Below are 26802 nucleotides of genomic sequence, written 5' to 3'. Positions count from 1 at the left end.
TTAGACACAGAGTTATGTGTGCAACATTTCAGAGTTTCCAATCAATGTTTTGGATCTATAAGAAACTTGAAGATGAGGAGCGTCTCCCTGAGATGGATGCGACCTCTTTCAGTTGGCGGCACAGGATCACACTGAGACATACAGCAAGACAGAATGACAGAGAGAGCGCAAGGGAGCGAAGACAAGAAAATCGGATGAATTGAAAATGGAGTGAGGACTGAACAAAAGACCAGATGGGCTCTCAGAAACTGTTGCTGTCAGGAACATGAAAAGAGGAAGAAGGAGGGGAGGGAGAGTGGGAGACGGGGAGGGAGGGAAACGAGGATAAGCAGCCAGACAGACAGAAAGATCACCTTCTTCTTATCCATTACAAACTGTGTACAGGCAGGAAGAGAGGAGAGAAAGAGCAAGAGAGAGGAAAAGAGAGACTGTGTGAGTGAGGTGGGGCGGGAGGGGAGGTGGGGCAAGTGTGGGAGAGGCAGAAGGGTGTGTGCTCACATGAACCACTCTTCCCCTTCTGCATGTGTGCCACTAGCCTCTGTGTCTTTCGAGAAGAGAATAGAAAAGTTAGGGCAAAGTCTGAGTCAGCGACCAGACACTCACAGCAACTCCCTCCACAGTGACAGGTTTCTTCTTCTCTTCTTTTTTTTTTTTTTACTGCTCTCTCACTCATTCACTCACACACACACACACACTCACTCACACACACACAAACCACCCGTCACTCCTGGCAGAGGGAAGACAGGACCACAGGAGAACTGTTACACACCTTTACTCCCTGCTACTCACCCTAGCCATCGTCTGACGCTTTGCCCAGGATGTGGACGCTTCTCTTGGGGGTCACCTTTGGATTACTGGCCTCCTCCAGGTCGCAACAACTTCAAGGTGAGGGGACTGTGCCTTCGCCCGGCGGATGGCTCTTTGTTTTGGGATTTTTTTTTTACCTTATTCTATAACATGCCTGGCTGGCAACTCTCCTTTGTTGCCAGATTTTAGGACCAGAGAATATTGTTTTTTTTCACCCTCTTGAGCCCTGTTGAGAATGTGAGTGAGCATTCATGTAAAGAGAAGAGAGTGAAAGAAAGAAAGAAAGAAAGAAAGAAAGAAAGAGGCTGTGCTCTGCTGCTGCTGCTGCTGCTGCTGCTGCTTGTAGAATGGATGAGTGGATGCCAGCAAGAGAGCGTGCTACACCAGCACAGACAAGCTTACGTCTGGCAGTCTGAGACTCCTGATAGACACAAAGGAGACAGACGCTCTTGCTCACTCTCTGTCTCACACGCTGGGAAGTGAACCTTATTTATCAGGGCTTTGGATGATCAGTGTAGCTTTCTGTCTTTTCAGGTAGAAGCAGGATCTTTTCTTTTTTGTTTTTTTGCTGTGCAATGGCACGCTTAATGCTTTATTCACTTGACACAAAGGATGTTCAGCAATCGCTCTAGTACCCCCCGCTCCCCCACCCTCTCAATGTCTCCCTCTTTTCTCTTTGTCTCTTTCTCACATGTGCTTTCTGCATCAGGTTTTTGATTGGATTTGTTGCTTGGAGCGATATATCTCTGGAGGTGAAGTTGGTACTGAATCAAACAGGTCTGGGTTCGTCTGGCTCTTTCCCCAGAGGAGGTGGTAGTGGGGTTGTTCACAAAGACTCCCTCTGGCACTGCGCCAAAGAACAACCAGCATCCAGCTGTAAATTTGACCAGTATTTAAAGGCAAATACGAGACAACCCAGACAGCTTGTGTGTACACTATATGTGGGAAAAGGGAAGGGGCTTCAACATGTGTTTGCCCCCTCAAGGCTCCTTGTGTACTAAGGAGTTGTGAGCTTCCATGTGTGTGTGTTTGCACATGTATCTCTATCCTAAAGTGTTGAGAGTAATTGGTGTCTGGCGAGAAGTGTCCTGTGGTGGTTATAGCTCGTCCTGGTCCAGACGTTGTCTTTGAACCTTAAACCCGTGGCTGGGTTTTGCCTGAGGGACATCATTAAAGCAGGACTCATGGACCTGTGGCCAGGCCAGTTAACCAAGACTAGATTTATGGAGTTTTTATGTTGTCTGTGTGCCCACCAATATTATCTCTGAGCATCTATAATTATATGATCCTGGAAAACAAGGAATTCATGAGTGCTGACTGAAAATGCTCAACATTAAAATTAGGTTTTGTATATAGTCTGATATTGGTCATTGATGCTGGAATTTTGGAGCCGATGCCGCTGTCAAAAGTATCAAAAATATTTTATTTTTTCAATCCCATATGATTAAAAACCATGTGATACTAATATTTCACTGTATCAAAAGTACTGAAACTATTAAAAAAAAAGATCTCAGCATTCATTTAAGACCTCAGTTCTGTTCAGTCTGTCCTGCCTGAAATTTGGCTTGCAGCAAAACCAGACAGTGTTCAGTGACTTTTTCTGCACCAAACACCGTGTGCAGGTTGTTATGGTTAAAAAGGACTTCTTTTTTTTTTGCTGTGGTATTGAAAGAGGTATTGAGTATTGTTTAGCATACTGGTATTGTATGTATTAGGAAGTAAAAAAAAACAAAAAAACATTACTGATATATCAGCTGATAATCTTTATTCATGAAGTCCAAAATGACATCGGGGCACTTTTGCTTGTGTTTATAATAATTATAGATTATATTATATTTTCATTATAAAAAAAAAAAAAACAGAAATAGAACAACTTGAATTAAGAAAAACAATCATATACATACAAAATTCTGCCTATAAAGCTAAAAACAACAAAACATCTGCAGTATGTTAAAAAAGAAAACGTAGATATTACACAACAAATACAGATACAGATATAGACTATTTTACATGTGCTAGGCCAACATCAAGCTGATAATATTGGCCAAATAATATATCTGTCTGGCTTTAGTTTTTATTTCAGTAGTTGATTAAATTCGTTTCACCTATTTAAATTCACATTGAGACAAGACTTACAATATGTCACAATATGTGTGACAGAGAATGCAACAAAAAAAAAAACAATTTAGGAAATTTCAAATGTATTGCTGCGCTAAAGTAAGTCAGTTGATCATGGGACCATAAAGTGTATTATCTTGTGAGACCTTCAGAATTCCTTGTCTTGAACACTAAAGTGATGATCTGATGATCAGAATGAAAACATGCAGTGCCTTGAACCCATCCAAAACTCTCACTAAGTTTATCTGATCTGTAAGCTTTGCTCTTATCTATCTTTTGAATTTCCTATACAGATATAGCAACTGCAGATTGTCCACTTACAGCAGTTAACAGAGTGGCCATAATTCTGACTTCTGCTTACTCTGTGCGGAGGATTAGTAATGCAAGCGCTCGGGCCAACCTGACCGTTGGACTTCCTGTTAATGTGGCTGTATTTGTCTCCTTGGCGTAACGAACCCTCCTGCATGCGCCCGTGTTATGTTTCAAGGTGAAGGGTGGGCAGGGGCCCGGGGACTGGGACTGGGCCCTGACAAAGAGGGCTTGTGCCTCTACAGGGTCTGAGTACCATCTCCTGCTACCTGAGACTCTCAGACACGTGTTTGCCTTCTCTACTAACATACCCTCCTCTGTGAATCAACCACCCTGAAGCAGTGTACCAATATCTTGTTTAACCCCTCTCCTCTTTTAATTTTATCTTCTTTACCCAGTGCCTTTGACACTGATTGAACTGGTTACATCTCTTTTTTATGTGCTTTTAAACCTTCTTATTACTTTAAAAAACCCTCACTCCCTCCCTGTCTACTTTCCCTTCTCATGTACACTAAAGTCTTTGTGTCCTTGAGAAAACTGCTCAGAAAGAGCTCTGTAATGTACACACATCCTCCTGCATGAGGCACTGATTTCCTAACTCACTGTATCATTGGGCATAACAGCAGATTATACTGGATCTATGCTTAATTGCACAAAGGCACTGAAATGTGCATGTTGGGACAAAAGAAGAAGGTTTCTTTTACCACAGTTTTGCAAACAAGATACACTACAGGCTAAATTATACTAAAATATATATATAAACAGCTTTGTTTTGCTCATATTTTTCGTGAGCTGATATAAAACATCTCCAAAGGCTTTTTCTATGCCATGTTAGTGAGCACAACTCCTTTGCCAAGATAATCCATCCACCTGACAGTTTTGGCATGTAGAGACTGTGATTAAACAGCATGATTGCTGCACAGGTGTACCTTGGACTGATTGAAATTAAAAGGCCACTCTAAGATATGCAGATTTATTTTGAAAAAAATGAAGTTTATTTGGCACTGAACAACGGCTATTTCACATTAGGGCTACTGATACCATAGCCAAAGGGCAAAGTTAGTATCTGCCCCAAAATCATGACCTACCCTACTCTACCTCTGATTTGCTTACTCTGATATTCTTAGCCTAACACCACCCAGTCACTCCTCATGCCTAAACCTAATTATGTTATATACAACCAACGCAGGCAACAACTACTAGCCAATAAGAGGCAGAGTAGGGTTGGTGATGACTTTGCCCTCCTGGGAAAAAAAATAATATTGTTGCCCAGTGTGTTCAGTGTCTTTTTCAAGACCAAACTGTACATTTCAGTGGCCTGGAGCCTGGAGTTATTGTGACCTGTTACCTTACCTTTTACCACCTCCCAGTTCTCAGCAAAAAAGGTGATTAAGACACCACCCCCATCTCCTGCAACCCCTCCTGCTAAACAAAACAAACACAAAAAACAAAACAACTTCGCATAAAGAACAACAAGAGGAGATATTCATGACAATATGTGCACAGCATGATGACTTTTTTTTTTTTTTGATAAATCATCTCACTGTCTGACAGTTAATAGCAGCCTACTAACAAAAACAGACTCCTGCAGAGCGAAGAATGTGTGTCATTCCCACTAAAGTCTCCTTTATCTTCGAATCTGAATGCTGAAAGAATGTTGGAGGTCAAGTATCTTATCACAGATCATCTACTTGGATTCATTGAAACCTTCTTTTTAATTTAGAGGAAAGCTTTAAGGCTAACGGTTATTAAAAGGCAAAAGGGGAGGGAAAAAAAGCCCTTGCCTTTTTTTGAAAGAAAGCTAGACTGCTTTCAAAAATGTAGGCATGTAATGGGTGGAGGTGTAGGGAGACAGAAGGTGTGAAAGGAAGCGGCACAGCAGATAGTGAGAGTCCTTCCTGTGACCTTCAGGTATTCTTGTGAATGTGCGTGTGCCCACATATTTGCACCAGATCTCATGTTTCACCTGTCCCACTGGCCCAGTGGACCTGTGACTAGCGGAGGATAAGACATGGCCTGCTGACGGGGCAACTTCACTCAAGTGTGATAATGCAGGACACTGGAGCATTGTGGTTGTGATGGTAACAAGGTCTCACTCTGAGCCAGCTGATAACATGTGGCTAAATGGATGTTACAGCAGTAATGCATACAGTAGATTCCTTGTTCAAGCACAGGATTCCAGCACACATGATGTTATGTGAAAACTTCAGTGAGAACGTTTCAGTCAAGTGTCTGAGAAAGACAAGAGGAAGGAGAGGAATGCAGATGAAAGATTAAAAATAAGCCATTGTGTGTGTTATTACTGTAATCTTGACATCAAGATCCTGAACATACTGGCTCTCTTGCTGTGCTCCATGCTGTGTCATGACTCTACAAAGGTTATGACTTAAAATTGTGTTTGTGTGTGTGATCTGCCTGTGTGTTTGCGCACCTGCATGCAGGAGGTAATTTGTACTTTATTGCTGGCATAGAAAAGACAAACACAGGGTAATGAGAGAAAACAAGAGAAAAGGAGATAGCAGGGGGGAAGAGAAAGTGAAGTGGGAGTGGAGAGTCGGGCTTGTCTATTACTTCTCGAGCAGCTGGAGGTTTTGGCAAGACGCTGCGTTAAAGCTCCCTTTCTCTCGGATTCTGTACAGGCAGTCTCCTTGGTTTCAACTCTATTAGGTGACAATGGAGCCTTTGGGAGAGTCAGTGTCTTGGCATAGCCGGCTTCTCAACTGTATAAAGACACTCATGAGTGTCCCCTCTGCATACTAATGATTACCCCTCAGATTCATGTCAGCCTCCTTTTCAGCTCTCTGACGGTGAGCTGTGCTCCCTTTGATCTTTCCGGGCAGGTTTGCAAGGCCAGGGCCCTTTACTTTCAGGGACACTGTGCCATGTGGCAGCGTGGTGAGGCTCTTTTAGCTCTGTGTGTGCGTAAGTAAAAGGGAAGCAAAGAAGATAAACAACTGCCTTACAAAACAAGTGTTGGCACCTACTCTTGTTGCCCAAGTGCTACTAACTGTAGAGAACTCAACTTTCTGCTGCTGCTCTGTTTACTCATAATGGCCAGTGGAAAAATGAGGGGACATTTTTAGCATATCTAATCTTTTAGAAGACAGTTTTCTCCTCAGAAAAGCGATAAACATGGATAAAAAATGACAAATAACAATCAATAAATACGGATACAGATATAGACCAATATACCTGTGCTTGGCCAAGTAGTTAATTAAATCAGTTTCATCTATTTAAATTCATGTGTGGCCAGGAAAAGGAATACAGGATGTATGCAATATATGTGACAAGGAATGCAATAAAAACCCCAATTTAGGATATTTCAAATGTATTGCTGTGCTTCAGTAAGTCAGTTGTTCATAGGACCATGAAGTCAACACATCCGAAACTCTCAGTAAGTTCATGTGATCTGTCAAGCTTCATGCTTGTCTATCTTCTGAGTTTCCTATATAGACAAGCATTTGCATTTAGTCAAGTATAAGTACAGATACTTAGAGAAGTACTAATGCAACTTGTTTACTCAAGTAAAAGTGAAAAAATACTGTACAGGCTCTGAAATTTACTCAAAGTATAAAAGTAGAAAAAGTAGGCCTCTGGAGGGCATTTCTACCAGCTGTTTCAGTACAAAACTAACTGAACCTCATCTTTTCTGCTCACTCGAGTCTATTTCTATTGTCTGTTTCGACTTGTTACATCTGATGTGAAGTATACACTGATGGAAACATCAAGAAATCGTCTTTTCTATGTCTTATAGTCATCTTGGTCATCTTGTCTTGGTTGCCACACACTGCAATTCACCCTTGTGATTAAAATGTGCAGTGGGGGATTTGTTCATTTTTTAACTGTGGGAATGGTCCAATAGGAGCATGCGAGTGAGAGAAAACTGGTTCTTTTAAGTAACCTGGTTCATCCTGTTCATCCACCACTAGATCCAAAACGGACAGAAGGGTGGGACTGAGAGAAAAAGGCACAATTATAAATCTGTCTCGTACATCAGTACCATGGACAGCACCATTGATTCATCAGTACACAACACAGTCAAGCTACGGATATTTCAGAGCCATGGTCGGAGCCATAGGCTTTAACTTAGCTCAACACTCAGTCAGATGAAGGATCTATGAGTCAGGCAGACTAGACTAAAATGATTCAACTAAAGAAAGCCTTTACCCCATTTATGGAGAGGGGACATGGCAGGTTAACAAAGAGGGATCCCCCGTCATCCTTCCTCAAATCATCTACTGACTCTGTGTCCACATACTGTATGATAAAATACCAACAACAACCCAAACCACTGCCAAAATGATTCTAAACTTGATTTAATTTCTCTCTGAAGCATTCTTAATAAAGGTTCACAAAGCTTAATGTTCTTCATTGGCCTGTTGTGAAGTGGGCTGTTGTCAAGTCTAGTATTGCGAGGAAGCAGGTTTTTAGATGTTTCTAAAGTCTTTTTAATTTAGTGCCTCAGGATGATTCCTTTTTCTAACTTCATCTTATCCCAACTTTTAAGTTGTATGTTCTGCTGAAACTGTGAGCAACATCATCCAGGTGAGAGAACAGAAGGGGCAGTATTTCAAGGGTAAGTTTTGTGGAGTACTTTCAACACATGTCTTTGAAACAGTACAGCTGCTGGCTTTAGTTGTGCTGTGTACTGGTCCTCCAAGAGAATTCCAGTCAGTGGAAGTTTTTCACTGAAATAAACTGGCAGGATAGTTACTTTTTTGGTCTAAAATGGGTAGCCCTTGTGACTGCAGGTTAGATTTTTGTTTATTTGCCAGGCTTCACTCGGCGAAGCTCAGCCGTCACAAATAACAGTGTAATGTGTCATCTTTTCCTGTGCAAGTCTGGTGTTGCTGCGGAGTGACTTAGACATCTTTCACAACCCGTGCATCTGTCACCATGGTAGCAGATTTCAAACAAGCAACAAACAGATATGAGTGAGATTTTAGTTTCCTCTGTGCATGCACAGTGCAGATTTCACTTTGTTTTCATGTGGCATCTGTGTTTGTGGTGAAGCATCCTTCTTTGCCTTCTCTTTTGCAAATCATTCTCGCCTTTAAACAATATTGGTTCTGAAATTCAGAGGAGTGTCTTTACCGCACTGAAATTTTTATTTTGTGAGTTTTGCGACACTAAGTATCAGGATGAGTTTCCTGATCAGATTTTCAGGGTGCACAAAGTTGATATGAATTTAATATTATTTCACACAGTGGAAATTAGATCTTTACAAAATTGCTTTCAATATTTCAGTGTAAGCTTTATTTCCATTATTATGTGGGATTGGGGACCTTGCAAAGATCACTATGGAGATAATGTCATGGATAAATATTCAGAGTGTGGGCTGTGTTCCCGGGTGGTGTCTCTCTTTCTGTTTCATTCTGAATGCAAATGATCACCTGCTCATTTCAGGAAACTCCCCCAGATATCTATTTCTTGCCAATTCAAACTATTTCATTCTTTTTGTATTGGGCGTGTGGCTATTTGAATTTAGAAGTGATCTCCATGTGTACTCATACTCATGCTGCCTTTTCATCTGCTCATTTGCTAGGCCTTGTTTGCATTTTTGTTTTCACTTCGATGAGGGAGTCATTTCCCTGAAACTTAAGCAAATACGCCGAGAATCACAGACGAGACAAAATGTTTACCAGTGGCCAGATTTTACTGAACAAACTTTCATTGATCTGAAGTGATTGATTTTACTTTCACAACGAGCAGGTTTTGGGGATTACCATCTAAAGCCCATAAAATCTGAGGATCCTTTTGTAGTTTTGAGTTAATATTGGCTATTGAAGGCTTTTCTGAATTCTAATTACAGTGGGTTCCACCTTCTAGTGAGGAATACTAAAGAGCCAGTTTAACTGAATGAGAGCTCCCAGCTAACACATAATGTTCCCATAACATTCCCACAACATTTCCACAGTGTTCCTTACAGTTTTTTTTTTTGGTAATCCCTACAACATTCTGATCCTCTCCATCTACTCCTTGTTTGGAAGATTTTTCTTTTGTGGCGTTGTTAAGGCAAACTGCTGTTTGGTCCAGAGGTCTTGTGGGTTACAAACAAATTTCAGCCAACCCTTCCTGTGCATCCAGCAGTTAGCTATAGCATAGCCTCGTTGAGTGCATAAGCCAGCACACTTGACATCAAGGGAGGGTTTAGGGGACATATTCAAGTACCTTCTTGGAACATTTAACTTACCTTCCCAAAACATTCTGGAAACATATCAGTTATGTTTTTTTTAGGTGGGATTGTTATTTTAAGTAGGAAAAACCTCTAGGGATTGTGTGGGTGAAATCTTTGGGATAAGTTTTAGACTTTCTGTTTCAACATCTGGGAAATGTTACACAGGAACATCCAATCAGCTTTCCCAGAACCAAAAACAAATGATTACAGAAGGTTTTGAGAACAAATTTTGCCAGCTGGAACAAACCTCTGTCATTCTGAGAGAAAAGTCAATTAATGTGGTGAAAAATGTAGCAAAAATCATGTATTTATTTGCCAGGCAACAAAAGCATACGGCATAGTGTATGTGTGTTTCTGTATGTGTATGTGTACCTTCGTCTATCCTTCTTTCTTCTCTAAGTGTTATGTATACACTTGTTTACACTCTGTTTAGAACAAAATAGACTCTTCCTGAGGCTAAACACTGTAGATGCTGCCTGTCTCATGATATTTCTTTTCTCGCAGAGAAAACAAACCAGTCAGCTCATGATTCACACTTGAATAGTGACGCAAAACACAACGCACTTTATGGTTGTGAAGGCACTCCTGTGCACCATCACTGTTTCTCATGGAAATGACTAACTGACACTGACACTGACATAGCTGTGTGAAAAAGAGGGCACAAAGAAAGCAACAAAACGCTGCAGATTCCTACAATGTTAAAGAAAATATCAACAACAAGTACAGTTGTTCAATGAATCCTCTTCCTGTGTGTTAATTCTCTCATAGTGATTCCACTCTGTGTCATATATATAAAACCAAATAATAAATTCCTATTATGCAAACCATAGCATCTTGATCCTTACAGTGGTGTATTATTTCAAAAGCAACATGGGTCTTAAACCCATGCTCTACCTCACTATCTCTGTGTTGTAAAGATGGTTTTGAGTTTGAAGACATGAATAATTAATTAAATGTAATTAATGAAAAAACATTGTCACTGAGTTACTAAATTTGTTCTTGAGTGACTGGAACATTTTCTCATTAAATATTGTGTCCCTGTCCCTGTATTAATTTACTTCCTTAATTTCAGTCCTTTGGCTGCACTATGATATCCCTGCTGAAATAATTTGGACTTTGTGTAAGATTCAGCATGCATAAATGGAATATAATATTCATAGTTCTGCTGTCATTATTGTATAATTACCAGAAAATAAGAATTGTTGTGTTTTTGTTACCTTAGAACAAGCATTTTAAATCTACAAAAGGTGTGGGTCCTCTTCCACAGAGTCCACCATGTTGAACCGCCACATTCTGAGCAAGTTTCGTGGCCACCATAGTTTCTCCTACACGCTTGGAAGGGGAGGGTGAAGGGAGTTGGTTGCAATTGCTGTCAGATGCCACTAAATCCTACACGCTGATCCTTTTACGCAATAGTAAAAAAAAAAAAAAACATAAGCAAAGTTAAGACTCCGTAACCTGCAGGCCTCTCTCACATCCAAACACTGTGTGTAACTGGTGATGAACCCTGTAAGATACCTGATCCTCTATTTTCTACATCTTTTTCCCTACAGTGAATTCTCGTAGCTGCAGCTATGCCGGAGTATTTCTGGTTGAGGGAGTGAGCCGTCACTCCCTGAGCTTTGACATGGCTCAAAAGGTGTGTGAGCAGCTGGCGAGCACCATGGCAAGTTCAGAGCAAGTCGAGGCGGCCTACGCTAAAGACATGCAAACATGCAGGTGAAACCACAAACATTTGTTTTATAATATTTGTGTGTTGTGAAAAATACTTTATTTAGCGAAAGCTTTAGTAAATAACTGATTTTAATACTTGTTAAATAAAAATGTGCATTTTTAAACTGTATGACATATCATACAACATTTATGGACGCCAAATTCTCTTTCCATTTGGACCCTCTCATCTTTCAACAATTCACCTTTTTGTTTTTCAGTGCTGAAATGTCACAGGAAATGCTCATAGTCAGATAAAATTCCACGTGAACTTCAGCTTTAAATGCATTTGCTTCAGTCACCATCACTGCCCTTAATCAAATCAAGAAAAGAGGAAGAGTGTCTTCCAGTTTACAACACCCATACAGATCATGTGGTAAAATACTGTAAATTCCCAGTAAAGGAAACCACCACGACTGTTCCTCAACTGCATTTGTATCTACTTCTCTGAGCGGTTGTGATGTAATGTGTTTCAGCCTGGTTACTTGCAGACAGAGTGCATTCTGTATCAACAAATGTCTCAGAATTTGCTGCAAATTGTGTCAAAACATTATTTTTAGTAATAATAATATTCTTGTGTCCATTCAGGTACGGCTGGATCAACAATGTGAGCACTGCCATCCTCAGACAGACCCAGCATGAAAAGTGTGCAAAGAACATGACTGGGTTCATCATTAATTCACATGTAAAAGCTGAAGAAGGATTTGATGCCTTGTGTTTTGATGAACAAGGTGGTTATATTATACATTATCGGTGTGGTCAAAAGTTCAAATTACTCAAGTGTGAGTTTGTTTGTTTCTCTTTTTGGTAACATCTATTTTCTGTGTCCCCCATGTGCTAGATGGCCCTGAGAAGAACTGTACGAATGCCTTTTCATTGAATGGATTCTCCTCAGATGAACCAGGTAAGAACAATATGCCCACGCACCACATATAGCCAGGGGTGGACTCAGGTTGTCTGAGGGGCAAAAAAAGGGCCTCAACTATATCCAGTGGGTCACCAGCGTGCTGAGAGTTGTGACGCGCTTTGTTTTCTCCACTTGAATGGCACATTGTCATGTGTTATCCTGGATAATGGGCCACGCTAGAGGGCATTTTACCATATTTTTTTGACTGGAAGAGCACTTTAGAGGGTCCTTTATCATATGTTCTTCAGTGGAAGGGCACTGTAGATGGCACTTTTCCATATTGTCTCCATTGTAAGGGCATCCTAGAGGGCACTTTGGCATGTTGTCTTGGATGCTGGGTGACTGACATTTATGTTTTATCTTCCATAGGGGCATCCAAGAGGGCACTTTTGCTGCTTTTAGCATGCCCATTTAGTAGTGCATGTACTACCTATTTGTCACCATATAGCTAAAGTTTCAACACTAATATACACTAAACTGAAACCAAAGCTAAAAAAAATAATAAAAGCACTGTAATCTAGTTCTTAATTATTAGACCTACTAAAAAATTGTCTTGAATTTAAAGTTGCAGAATTACCAAATTATGAAACTGAATTATGAAATTAATACATTTAGAAAATTCAACCCCCTATTGCAGAATCTGCAACTCCTCTGAATGATTATATTAAGCATCTGTAAGCAGAGGACGCAAAATGAAACCTCTTGGACAATACCTGGTCTAGTTACCAAATGATCTCATCTCTATAGTCAACGTCCTCTCAGCTCCTAGCTATGGTACATGGGGTGGGACATATACACTTGGCCCAGATCGTCTTTGCCTGAACAAGAAGACATCTGGGTAAGGTTACTTTTCATGACCTCAAGTCCTGATGAGAGATCAGATTCTCCTAACACATGGGTACCTTTAAAAAAGAAAAAAAAAAAACTGCACAGGCAAGACCATACATTAGTACTGTGAACAGTTTACATGGCCTGATGTCAGGTTTTTAAGCTGTGTATTATCCTAAGAAGTCCTGCTTTTACAAAAAGATGCTCTATCAGTTAAAATGAAACTCAAAGGTCCAGTGTGTAATATTTATTATTGGCAGAATATGGAGTGAATGGAATATAATAGTCAGAAGTATGCTTTTATTATCATATAATAGCCTGAAAATGAGAACTGACTCTAGATACAGCCTTTCACAGTTTTGCAACCAGACACACACAAAAGGGGAGGATGTGACAACAACTTTGCAATTTCAGAGATTACTGCTAGATGCCATACAATGGCCCTTTAATAAAAATAACAAAATCAAAGATTTTTAATGATAAAAATAGAGAGAATAAAGCTTTATGGGCTGAGTTGGATAAGAGTTATTTCATATAGTATATTTAAATATAACCTGCAGCCTCCCATTTTAATGTCTCTGTGATTATACTGTCAACCATGTATGTAAATAGCCAAAGTTGTCATTTACACTGTGGACACTGGAGACATGTGCCCACTACTTTTTGAAATGGCCAATTTTGTCCCATCATTTTTTAAAAGAAATGTTAAACTAACAAATGCAAACAGGAAGGAACTGTTTATTTGCACAATAAGACATACATGAGTTGTGATTGGTTGAGCTTGACTCATAAACTCTTGTTGCATCAAAGGAACAAGGCAGTTTATTCATGTATCTAAAGCTAAGCATGATTTATTTGCTTTATTTATCTATTCCTTCACTTGTTTCCACAAATGTATTTTGTCATATCTTAGGGTCGTGATGTTGGATATTATTATTGTTGGGCTAAGTGAATGACTGTTACTTGTATTGTTGATGTTTTGCATAAGTATTTTCATATTGTCGACTCTTTGCACTATTCCCTATTGATGCACCATTACGCATTTTTTTTTTATTTCTAGGTCATTATTATTAAGTAATTATTTACCTTGATATCAGTCCCCTATGACATTGCTTAAAATGACATATTTTGAAAGCCTTTTAAAAATGCTGAAAAGTGAGCTGAAAGGGGAAATGTTTTAAAAAAACGTTTTATATCCCAGAAGAGGATATAATTGGGCTTTACAACACTGTGAAATGATCTCCAGATAGATATTGTGATGTTACTGAGAAATGGTTAGTGTTGTTCTAAAAAAAAACAAATCAGAAGTTATGCGTGACTGTAACCATGCATATACCCTCTCTATTCAACATGTCCTCTACAGACCGAGATGTCCCAACTCAACCAGAGAAGCAGGAAGAAACAACTACAAAAACACAGCCTCAGGGTGATGGTGAGGGGGGGGACCCCACGGTAGTCCCTGGGGGAGATTCTCTTGTGGAGGTGATATCAGCCACAACAATCCACCCGGAACAGACTCCAGACGAGCCAGAGTCTTCCACGGAGGGTCCAACTGTGGATGAAAACCACTTTGGAGGCAGTGAGACCAGCAGTGTGGAGACCACTTCACTTCCTGTAGAGTTCGAGCAGCCCACTGGTTCTGGGATGATGCCACCCCTTCCTGAGGAGGATGGAGTCCTTCCAACGGCCCCTGTCGGAGATTCAGAGGAAGCACAAGCGACCACTGAAAACACTGAAAATGAGCGACGGCCCAAGACATCACAGCCTGAAGGGGATGAAGCCAGCACAGTGGGTGAGGAAAACACAAGCAAAAATCAATCAGTGCAGAACTGCTATATGAACTGCCATATGCATATGATTGCAGCTCATTAAAGTATTCAAAATTTTGGTAAGATAACAACACATGACAAAGTAATGCAATTCTGGATAATAGTCGGGCAACAGAAAGCATCTCTCTGTGTGCAATATACTGCAAGATTCCTCTTATTTGGGCCACCCTCTGTATATCTAAAATAGCAGTCACAGAAAATGGTGATGTTTGAGTTCATTTATATTTAAAATGCATGGAGACATTGTTACACTGACATCAGATGCAACAGGTTTGGGGAGGACCGAATAACTTAAAGAACACATGACGCCCCCTTGTGTTGGTTTGAGCGGTGGAGCAGATTTGTTACAAAACAGCCTCAGTGATTTTGTGTCTTAGTCCCTAACAGCCAGGCTCAGCATATTCAACACACACATAAAAGTGTGCACTGAAGGCATAAAAATGTTTCTAAGTCCTGTTTGCTGTACAAATATGTTCACAAAAGCAGCTTTCTTTATTATGCATCTTGGAGTATCTGGTGCCAAAAAGACTACAGCTTCACAAAGAGATGAAAATGCATGATTTAATTTCCAGTGAAAAACCTTTTCCAGCTCAAGTCAACTTTATTTATACAGCACTTTTCATATATACATTTAGCCTGAAGTGCTTCACATGGCAAAATTGAATCACCACAGACAATAACTAAAAACAAAAAATAAACAATAAATAGAATTTTGCAAGACTAAAAATTACAACTGTAATGTTTCTGGGTATTTCTAAGTTAAATGACCTGTATCTGAGTTGATTTTAATGTTTATATTTTGTTTTATTCACATTCAGCGCCACAACCAGCTAATGGCAAGGAATCAGTCCTGGGTCCTGTTGTACCTGAGACTGATCCACAGGAGAGCAAGGGTTCAACAAGTAGGCAATCATGTTACTTCACATATACCTCGAACACCCTGAAGTCCATACGCTGTGAAAACAGTTTTAACTGACTGGATCTGACAAGTTGAGGTTGTTCTGTACTGATTCAAAACAAGCTTTTCTGGTCAAATTAACTTAATTCAGCTGTACTTGAGAAAACGTGTTAAATGCCCTTCAGATATTAAGTTGAACCAACAACTCTTGACTCACACTGATGAATATTACAATAGAATTTGGTTGCCTTTTACATTTTTAACAGTTTGAAAAGTTGGTTCTTTCTTTCAGACAAAAAAAACTTACAGCTGCTCCTGTTGGAGCTACTTTGTTCCAGCGTTGGTACAAAGACAATAAGTGAAATTGCTCCCAGTGAACTTATTAAATCTTAAGTGTGAGAGGGCAGGGACTGAATTCAATACTGACCTTCATCATGTTTTACAGTGTTTTTGTTACTGTGAAAACAAGCAACCGTTACTTATCTTTAAGCACATTAGAGACACACAAGTGTTTTTATTTTTTTTTTTCAAACTTTAAAAAAATTTAACAAACGATCCATGCTGGGAAGTCTGTACAGTACAATCATTCAGCTCATCATTTCAAGTCAACAGAATTCAAGAACTCATGTTTAGGAGTTCTAAATAAATAAATCAAACTTGTCTATTTACATCTAGTCAATAAAAAAAGATTTGTTGATTCCACTAAATTCCTGTATGATTTTTTGCGATACACATTGCAAATAAGACCATGCTGGGAAAAGTGCACTTTATTTGGATGCTGTCTTCATTGACAGATATTTTTATTTCTTACGGACTCAGCTTTAATAATGTTGACTCATGGTTTGTTATTTCTCCCTCCAGACTGGCTGGTAATCATTGGAGTGATTGTGGCAGTCGCTGCTATTCTCCTTGTGTGTGCAGCTGTTAGCAAAAGAAACAGGTATGACTTTGATTGCTATGTTTATCATCTTACACTAATGGAGCTGTCATGTAACTTGTTTTGGACATAAATATTACCCCCGTCTCTCTGTCTTACTGTGCAGAGTAGTCAATAGTCACTTTCCTAATTTTCACATTTTGCTGCAGACTGAGGGAGGACAAAGGAAAAATCAATACCAAATAAATGTGTCTGGATGTGCTCTTGCAGCTGGTGCGGCAAGCAACAGACCTTGATGATCACGCCCAAAGACGCAAGCGAGGGAAATGGGGCGGCAGCATCAGCCTCCAGCTCCCATGCCCAGGAGAGAGAGCAGGAAATGGTGACCCTCATGAACAAGGAGAAGATCCAGGAGAACGGCAACACAGAGGAGTTCACCGTCATCACGCTAGAGGAGTCGCCAGATAAAGAACAGCTGGCGTGAGAGAGGAGTGTAGAGGCAGGGAGGAAGGAGTAGGCGAGGATGGGAGGGATGGAGAGAGGAGATGGCGAGGAGATTGGATGGGTGGGGGGTAGGGCTCCAAACACTGGGGGTAAAAACATGCTTTGGTGGCCAGCACTGAATGGACACTGAGTAAAGGTGTATGTGTGTTATTTAGAAAGATTGTTTCTCTGAGGTACAAAGCCTCTCGGTCTTTCAAACGAACGTGCAGCATTTTCTTCGTGCAGTATGCCAGGTTAGTTAGGACTGAATGCCTGGTGGCGAATCATGCCTTGGTGCATAGCAGGGTGTGTGAATGTGTTTTGTGTCAGTTCTTTGTGTTTGTGGGTTGTATGCTTTGTTAATGATTCACCATATTCACACGGTGGCCATTTTCCTCTGACACCATGCTTTGGGTGGAAAGCTCAAATGTCGTACTGCCGTGTTCCAGGATGCAAGTCATATAAACATATTGTTATCAATATATTTACCTTATCATATATTCAATGGTTCCCAATTAATCAACAAGTAAAAACATTGTGAAAATCCTGAGGTTCATTGACCCTTGTTTCAAGTTGAAACAACATTTTTAATGACCTATTAGCGGTTGTAGCAAATGTTAGCATTCTGCCACTTCAAAGCTAGTCTTGCATAGCCACACCTCTCTCCAAAGTGCTCAGTGATGGAGAAAGTGCTGGCTGCATGCATACATATTTTGCTGCCCTGCTTTATTGTGTTTCTCTAAACCTCTGATTATTTTAATGGGCTGCACTAAGCCCAGGAAGCCCCTGCAAAATAGTGCTGGGGGGCAACTTCATTTGGCGTTAAATTTGCACGTCGAGAGGCGAGCTCTGGCATTAAATTAACTACATTACTGCAAAAGAAAAGCTAACAGCTGTTAGCTTGTTTACATTTGTTCCATTAGCATCCCAGATAATAATATGCCATTTGTCAGCATGTAAGTTGCTATCTTGGAGGTTGTTGATGTTTCCCACAGACTTTGAAAACATAGCTAGCAGATGCTGTGATGCTGACTGAAACAACTCGGCCAGTGACAGGTTTATACCAGCAGAGTGCATCAAATGAGTCAGACTAGTTATGTATAGGTAAGACGTAAATTAATTATGAAAAATCAACCCACATCTTGGACCCATTTATTTAAGCCTGGGAGCAAAACATACTTGGAGTAATGAAGCTTAAATGTAACATTAGCTAGCTGCCCTGCTGTTTCTTCATCAACCAAAAAATATTCTATTTAAGTGAGTAATGTTATTTGAAATTTTGCTTATATGTCTGTGTAATTTTAAAACAGAATACATCCAACACAAAAGCTTGAAATAAGGTCAGATTTCCCTCCAGAGTTTTGCTATCCATTTACCCTTTTAAGTTGCTGACGAATCAGAAAGCGATGAAATGATAATGATTTGTCAGAGTCCATTCATTTATAGGACTTCTAACCTATAACAGTGACATTTGAGCCTCCCAACCTGAATGATATGTCAGAGGAAAATGGCCGCCCTTTGAATATGGGGAATAGGGCTGGATGGACATGGGCTTTAAAGGGAGGGGGAAGGTCTTGTTTGTGAAGATAACAAATTAGTCCCTTTTTTTGTACAATTGGTGGATTTTAAATTGTAGGGTCTTTCAATCTATAAATGGGAAATGATAAATAATTGGTGAGGACTGGGTTATTTTACTTGAGATACTTGCAGATAGAAAAAGCTAATTTTGAGCAAAACGACAATTTTTATGTGTTTCATTTCTCTGTTTTATTCGCTTATTGTTGTAACCTTGTGTATATTTCAGACATTGCCTGTGGACTGGAGTTTGGTTTTTCCATTTTCAAGAAAACTGGGGATGTCACTACCTTAATTTATGCAGCTTTGATTCCCTTTTTCTTGGTCTCTGTATATAAAGTATATGTTTTGGAAATGCCTTAGCAATAGCTCCCAGTGCTTTTTTGTTGTTTGGTAGAAAGGGGCTTTGTATCCCCTTTAAATAAAGGAATGTGTCATTTTTTGAGACTTATTTAATTAGAAACAGTACCTCCGAGGTAAACAATTGTGAATGGATTTTTGCAATAGTCAAAGTGGAGTGGATATTGTATGAATCAAGTTGATGTATAGTATCTAAAACTGCACAATCGATACACCATTGAAGTCAGTTAATATGGTATACATTTATATTGAGTTGGCAATATAATGATATGAAGTCCCTGATGTTATCCTGAGGATAAGTAGAATGATAATGATGTATACATACGTATATATACACAGTGTGTACATTGATTAAGGAAAAAAGAACGAGCAAAAGGAAGAATTGGATAGAGCAGATTAACAACTTTTTAAATGCAAGATTTAAGCACAATTGAGAAGTGAGTGACAGCGGCTCTGCTTTAGAGGCTGAACTACATGGCACATATGATAATGGGGGGCCCATGTGCTGTAAACACATAGCAATGCAACGGTTTCCTCATCAGATAGAGGCTGTGGCAACATTGTGTGCAGCCCGAGGGGGAGGGCTGCCATGAATGAAGCTTGTGTGTTTGCCTAGGCCTCAATTTGCTGGTCACTCTGTACATTCACACATGTAAACAAAATGCTGCAGTTTTTTTTAACTGACCTTCTCATTGGTGAAATATATCATACATTGTGTCATATCAATATTATTCCCTGTGTGACTGCTAATTTCTCCTGGTTTTCAGTGTAACGCTGAATTATATACAGCGATTGCAAACTGATTTCTGTTTCTGACTTGTTCTGTTTTTTTCCCTGCTTTTGCTCTTATATAATTCATTTTGAGAAGGAGTAGCAAATGTACTAGCGTAGGCAGGTTTTATGACAAATTAACAAAATACGTCGCTGAAAAGATTTGTAAAGTCATGAATGAAATAAATGTGTATAGAAAGAGATGTGCAGGAATGTGTTGTTCACTCACTGATCACTCCGTATGTGTGAAGACAAAAGGGGAGCGAGTGAATGGCATGTCAGCCAATGCAAATGGTTACATTGCCCTCACGTAAGAGGAAGTGAGGTTTCCATGGCACCAGGGTCAGGATGTGAGAATATGTTAATGCAGGAAACGAAGACTGAGATAAAGGATGAAGACAGCCACTTTGATGACATCTTTCAGTGTTAAACAACTGTAGGTAGTATAGTTCCACTGACAAACACTGAACACACTCATTTAGCATACATTTATTATGTAGTGCACTTAGTCATCAAACACTGCTCTAAAGCTACTCAGACATAATGCTGCCATCACAAATTACTTATTCAGTAAATTATTCTTGAGAAGAATATGTATTTTATCATATCATTATCATTTTGACATATTTTATTTTTGCAGTGTCTCTTCATGGGATGCATGGGTAAATATCAAAAGCAGGAAATATGGCTGCATATCAAAAATACCATCTATTTTTAAATTATTATTATTATTATTATTATTATTATTTTGCTCAAATGGGGCCCATATATATTTTTTAATTCACTGTTTCATCAAAGCTGTTCAAAGCTCAAAAATGTTTTTTCATTCAAGTACTGAGTTAAAACATTTTTCATTGACCCTCAGATATTGTTTTTGTCAAGATGTCTACTGAATATCCAATGTAACTTTTTCTTCCTAGTAATGGTACAGTGTCATGCTAACACTCATCTGCATTTTGGCATAGATTTTGGGGGCATTGCAGGGGACACATTGCCCTCAATATCGAGAACACTTGTATTTGTCCCCCTTCCCCCATGAAAAAATAACTGTAGCAGAATTCAAAGATGCAACAATGTGTTGCACTGGAAACACGTAGTGACAGTATGCAACCTCAAAAGTGATGCTTACAATCTGATTTTTTAGTTTATATTAAGAAGAGCTGTTTGCTAGTTTGCTAATTTTAAGTTAATGTTACTTTGCAAAATTTAAAGTTTATCTAAGCTTAGCTTAGCCAGCTCTGGTACAGAATGATGCATAAAAATTCACCAGAATGCACGAAATCGTTTGATGTTCAAAACTTCCATGGGGAGGACCCCTAGACCCTCTATTTAATATGTGTCCCCTTTCAATGTTTGAAATGACACCTACACCCTTCCTGAGACCACCAACTCCACAAAATGCATATTAATATTTGTATACATAACCTTCCTCTATGTAAAATTAGATGTTTTTTGTATATCTCCCAGTTGATTTTGGGCACATCTTGATTCAGCAGAGCTCTCTTTTTCTTTAGCGTGTTCATCATCTTTAAAATTGTTGATGGTCACTAACTTGGCAATGTAGATATGCGAAGTCAGGCTGGACATGTTTAATAAACAGTTTATTGTGTATTTTAATCTATTAGCCCCTTATCAAAATAGTTTAGATAACATTTGCTTGTGTTCCAATATGCATCTTTGAATTTAGAATAATGCATAGTAAAAATTAGATTATCTAGGTCAGAAATACTCAACTTGTTATGCTTGAGGGTAAAATGAGAGGAGGTCAGTTCAGAATAAATAGCACATCTGTCCCTCCTCACTGGGAAGAACAGTGTGTCAATTTATTTTCATTGTGTATTATAAAATGGTCGGGGGCCACATTTGGTTGAGTATCACCTATCTAGACTGTCTGGGAGACAGACATGAATAATGTATTTTCCTGTGTGTGTGTGTGTGTGTGTGTGTGTGTGTGTGTGTGTGTGTGTGTGTGTGTGTGTGTGTGTGTGTTACATTAAAAAAAACAACAACAAAAAAACAAAGGAGCAGCCAATATTTAGTTATGAATCAACATTTATTAGTTATATTTGTATATGTACACCAAAGGTACAACACTTATTGATATGTAGAAACAGATTTTTTATGTATACCATAGACTGAGGAAAGAATGTATTTTTTGTCTTTTTTTTTCTTGATAGTATATCTCCCCCACACATACGCTCTGCCTTTACATCAAAAATTACAACAGCTTTACAAAGAGGGAAGGCCTAGAAAAGTAAGATCAGGAAAGCACGTTGTAGGCAGGAGTGAGACAGGTTATCAGCTCTGTTTAGGAGTTCCTCCAAAAAGACAGTAGAAAAGGACAAGCTTGAAGATATACTGGCTCTTTGTTGAAATACCGTCAATCAATTTCCATTTCATCAGTAGGCCTACCATTTAGCTCAGCAGGTTCTAGCTGTTTGTGCGTGCATAAAGTTTTTGTGTTGACAGCAAAGAAGGCAAGTGGAGTAAAGGCAGTTTACTGAGTGGGATTACTATAAAACCTCCATGATGCTGATGGCACGTCAGAGGTCAAATGTGTGAGGATATAGACAGGGTAACACAGAATCTAAGAGATCTAGATATCCATGTCTTGCAGCTTTAAATGCACATGCACCAGGTAAACAAAGATGCCTGAGACTAAAGCCAGTTTTCTCTGTTGAAAAGACAAAATGGTTCAGATGAGTCACCTGAGGAATGTCGCTCTCTACTGTAACGGGCAGCTGAACACATCTGATGTTTGTTCTTTCGCTCAAATCAACTTCTAGGCTGTGTTTGATTCCTCACTCTATCCTACATACAGGGCAAATTTGACCTTTTCCTTTGTTTGTCTCTCTTTTCTGCAACCTTTATAACAGTAATTCCAACCAAAATAGACTCATGTTGGCCCCCTTTTCAAACCAGAAACTTCCCCTCGCTCTTCTTCTCTCTCTCTATCTTCCTCATATTCATGCAAATCGTGTTTGCTTCAGGATCACTGTAAATTTCCGGAAAATTCTGCATTGCCACTGAACAGAACAATTATATATTTATTTATGTACAATGAAAATGAATGCACATCTCTTATATCTTCATGGAACAAACATTCAGAACGCTTACATTAGATTAAAAAAAAAAGATATTTATATATTGGTGTGTGACAGGTAAGTAAAACAACTAGTTATAACAGCTATTAGAGAATAAAAAAACAGGCAATTTATTACACGATTTCCTCTCTATACATTTCTTCTAATCTAATTTTACTCAGGACATAGATGATATATTTTTTTCTTCTAGAGGATTACATTAAAAATGTCACAGCAATGAAACTATATTCCTACATAGCATTTCAACGCCCCCCCAAAGAAAACAAAAAAGGAACAAAACAAACAAAAAAAAACATCTGTTACCTACAATATATACACAAAGTGCAAGGAGGCACTTCAAAATATCATGCTTTTTAAGATAGTGGTGCAAAAAAATAATCATTTTTATTTTATTCATGCTTCTAAAACCGTGAGTTTGAACATAATAGTGGTCCAACACTCAATCCCCATTAATGACACTACGGTCTGTATTTTCTCCTAATACTGGAGAGATTTTTATTTGTTTTTTCCTGAAGATCACAAGGTCAAAAGATCAGACTCGAGGGGCCTGTTACGGTGATTACAATTTTAAATGTAGTGACCTTCGAGGTTTAAGAGTGTGCGTGTATTTGTGTGTGTGTGTGTGTGTGTGTGTGCATTTGAAAAAAATGTGTGTGTGCATGCTTGTTTTTCGTGTGTGCATCAGTCTGTGCAGTGTGTACAGCAGAACACCAGGTGTGCTCCATGTTTTATCAAAGCACACTTCTGTTAGCCGAGCTTAAAAAAAAAAAAAAAAAAAAAAAAGCAAAGATGTCTTCTGAGAGTGTGTTTCAGGAACTAAGAGGACAGAGTGCTGCTGCTAAGTGGTTTGTTAAGTTTCCTAGTGTTACTTTAATTGGCATTTGTTTGAAGTGAACATCTCCAAGGCAAGGTTGTCATTAAGCACGAAAGAAAAGAAACAAGACAGGAAGAGAAGGACACAATACTGATAAAGAAATCCACACCCACATCCCAGAAGTCTCACTCACGCAGGCTAAAAAAAGATTAACAGCCAGTAGTCCGAGCTTTGCTTGAGTGTTTGGTTCTATATGAGAGGAATATACTGTGTGTTTTATTACCTGATAGTTGGCGACATTCTGGCATAATGCATGTGAAGTGTCCACCGATCTGTTCTGACTTTCCTAAAACGCACCAATACGGACACACAGCTGCAGCATCTAGGGTTTGTAGAAACAGTCTTGAGCTCTGGTGGCTAAAATATATTGTTGTTTACCTCTAGGTCTGGCTAAACAAGAAGCTGGCAAGTAGGAGCGTTACATCAATGATCTGTCTGCGTTTGTGCAAGCCAAGAATCCATCTGACAGCCGAAGCGCTGCTGCTTCTCCCTTCATTTCTTTTTTAAAACAGTTTTTTTTCTGGTGGTTGCACCTTGTGTACTCTGTCAGTGTTCAGTAAAAACCGTGTCTGTGCTTTCAGATAGTACTGAGGCTGAGGATCATTCAACCACTGGAATGTTGTCTGAAATGTATTTGTGTGCTTCCTCTATTAGAAAATTTTACTTTTCAGTAAACTGTAACAATTTTCAGCGTCAAAGCTTTCAAGCTGTGCTTTTAAGAGGCCATTTTCTTGAAGCTCTAGCGAGCAAGTAAACATTTTAGGACATTTTTCCCTGTAAAAGAGTAAACATACAAGCCTGAGTATCTTTTGCTGTTCCCTTATTGTTTTATTAAACTTGGAATATGATCAGTGTCGCCATGGGTCATTAACGCACATGACTTTGATTATGATCCACATTGGCATTTTGGCTTTATTTGTGCTCTATCCCTCTGTTTGTGCTTCACATAATCTCCTTTTTTGTGCTAGAATTTATTCAGATATGTCAATCATTTATCATTTTGATGCTAATTTTAATTTCATTTGCAACACAGTTATTTTTTTGGGAAAGGGGAGGTATAACTGTAAAAAGTTTCATATTTAGGGCAGTGGTTTTCTTTGAGGCTTCATTGTAAAAAAAAAAAAAAAAAAAAAAAGCGGTGATATCAACTGCTGTGCCATTCAATTATAAATGGACATCAATGTAGGAAAGCTGAAAAATGCGTGAGTGACGTCACGTCATGGATGCAGTTCAAAGGCTTCTGTGAGTTGATTGATTTTCTGCCTGTTTGGTCCCTATAATTGACTTGGTCATGTTCTAAACCCCAGCTCTCTCTTTTTCACACACACAGACACACACACCAACAAGTTTTATATCTCACTCAACAGGTGACACAAAGAAATAGAAGTCCCTTTTTTACAGTAGAAAAAAGGAAAGATGAAAACAAAAAAAAAGAAGAAGAAAAATGGGCTCCATGGTACGATTTGTGCTTTATAATTCCACGGTGACTGTGCTTGTAGGTTTTCCTGTACCTGCCTGCTACCATTTCATCAGTGTGCTGGACCTCAGGGATACTGGGTAATATGCAAATGCAATCAGCAGTCAGATGCATTTTAAAGGCTCTGACAGTTAAAGATCTTAGATGAGAGACTGAGCTACGAAGGAAAAGCAGTGGCCTTATGCAAACATTGTGATGTAAAGCGAGGAAGTTCAGTACAAACATTACACTGGTTGTCATGATTAATGTTCTAACTCCCACTCATCTTCTGGCATTAGAATAATGAATCACCTGCATTTATATATGTTTGAAACTCAGAAGATGATCTCAGTGCATCCCGTGTTATACAGCCACTTCTTCTTCTCTCATCTTTATGAATGTAGAACCAAGATGTATTGCTAGGAATAGCTTATCTTACTCTTTTTTTCTCTTCCTTCCCTCCCCAAGCCTTGAAGTATGTTGTGCAAGTTTCTGCTATATAGGACATAATTGTGCTCTAACAGGTAAAGGTATACCTCTGTTATCATTTCACGGTTAAGTGAATTAGTATTATATATATCAGTCAGATAGACAGTTACAAAAAATTTTAAAGGGACTAATAAAAAAAAAATAAAACTAAACTACATAAAAAAAACAATTAGTAGTTCTGTTCATGTGACTTTTTTCATTCACTCCTTTTTATCACCAGATAGGAAAGCTTGTGGAGCCCAGGAGCAGGGGATCTCTGTGCTGCCATTATTCATGTTTCCATGGTTCCTCCTCAACAAGCGTGCACTCCGCAGCAGAGCCGTTAGTGGCTGAGGTTACCTGCAAGCAGTTAGCAGGGAAATCTAAACAACGGATCCAAGGCACAGACAAAAAACACACTTCATTTCCTGTAAAGCTTTATGTTTAAAGAGCTTATATTACTTACACTGAAAAAAGAGAATTGTTGGACCAACTTTACTTCAACTGATAACACAAATATTTTTTCAAATAAATTTCAGAGCAGTTTTGTTAAGCTATCTTTAAACTTTAGAATTTTTAAACACCTTTGTTCTGTTTTTTATATATAGTGTAAAACACTAAATAAAACTTAATAAATTACTTCAATTGGCCCTTCCTAAGTCCCATTAGCTAGCAAAATGCTAGCTAACTAGCTAGTTAATGTATATCAATTGTTAGCTAGCTAGTTACATCGAATAGCTAATGTTGGCAAAATAGTTACTAGTTACTAGTTAGCTGATCTACATCAATCATTAGCTAACTAGTTAGCTAGCATTTAGCTAACGTTGGCTTTTTCAACTGTTGCTGGAGTACAGAGAAAAAAGGGGACTCAGGAAGAGTCAGCTGGTTACACACAAATGAATCAAATCAACAAATTAGATTAACACAACTGAAACTGTTTTTTTTTTAAAAAAATCATTGTGTTTGTTGGTATTCTTTGACACAGCAAGCATTTGTGTGTCTGCCACTGAGTTGATTTTTTTAAAGTTGGTCCAACAATTCTCTTTTTTTCAAGTAAGTTTCAACCAAGCAATTGGTTCATTGGTCACTCTTACAAAGCTTATAAAGCATGGTTGCCCATGATTTTAGTTTTTGCTATACCATCAAAAGCGACTTTACCAATCTACACTGTAAAAAAATAAGTTGAGAAAACTCAAAGTTTCAAGGTAACTGGCACTCAAATTTAAGTTCAACTCAAACTCTTATGTTTT

At 38.9% G+C, this 26802-nt stretch overlaps 2 protein-coding genes across 4 annotated transcripts in view; one reads left to right on the top strand and one right to left on the bottom strand.

Annotated features, from left to right (window-relative positions):
• The first annotated feature begins 465 nt into the window (after nt 1-465).
• cd44b (CD44 molecule (IN blood group) b) lies at nt 466-17523 on the top strand. The gene is made up of 8 exons (XM_084733803.1): nt 466-885; nt 10966-11131; nt 11711-11853; nt 11964-12026; nt 14221-14649; nt 15505-15588; nt 16446-16524; nt 16732-17523. Exons 1-8 carry the CDS (start codon nt 819-821, stop codon nt 16943-16945), a joined length of 1245 nt encoding a protein of 414 aa, XP_084589929.1. The 5' UTR covers nt 466-818; the 3' UTR covers nt 16946-17523.
• Nucleotides 17524-21684: 4161 nt separating this feature from the next.
• The window catches only part of LOC146316326 (excitatory amino acid transporter 2-like), a 39456-nt gene continuing 34338 nt past the window's right edge, over nt 21685-26802 (bottom strand). For all 3 annotated transcript variants that reach the window (XM_084733800.1, XM_084733799.1, XM_084733801.1), the window contains exon 11: nt 21685-25912. In XM_084733800.1, the coding sequence (XP_084589926.1) occupies nt 25841-25912 (72 nt within the window). In that variant the 3' untranslated portion in view covers nt 21685-25840. The remainder of the gene's footprint in view (nt 25913-26802) is intronic.

This window comes from Lutjanus erythropterus, chromosome 13 (assembly GCF_056507025.1).
Source record: "Lutjanus erythropterus isolate fLutEry1 chromosome 13, fLutEry1.hap2, whole genome shotgun sequence".
NCBI classification, from domain to species: Eukaryota; Metazoa; Chordata; class Actinopteri; order Lutjaniformes; family Lutjanidae; genus Lutjanus; species Lutjanus erythropterus.
The sequence above is the reverse complement of the archived record's forward strand: the minus strand, read 5'-3'. Positions and strand labels throughout refer to the sequence as shown.

What these genes read in the sequence shown, in the direction of transcription:
- cd44b (XM_084733803.1), top strand. Translation starts at nt 819, where the DNA reads ATGTGGACGCTTCTCTTGGGGGTCACCTTTGGATTACTGGCCTCCTCC. An exon ending in CTTGTGTTTTGATGAACAAG is followed by an intron (nt 11,854 to 11,963) that starts GTGGTTATATTA and finishes CCCATGTGCTAG; the next exon opens with ATGGCCCTGAGAAGAACTGT. An exon ending in GGATGAAGCCAGCACAGTGG is followed by an intron (nt 14,650 to 15,504) that starts GTGAGGAAAACA and finishes ATTCACATTCAG; the next exon opens with CGCCACAACCAGCTAATGGC.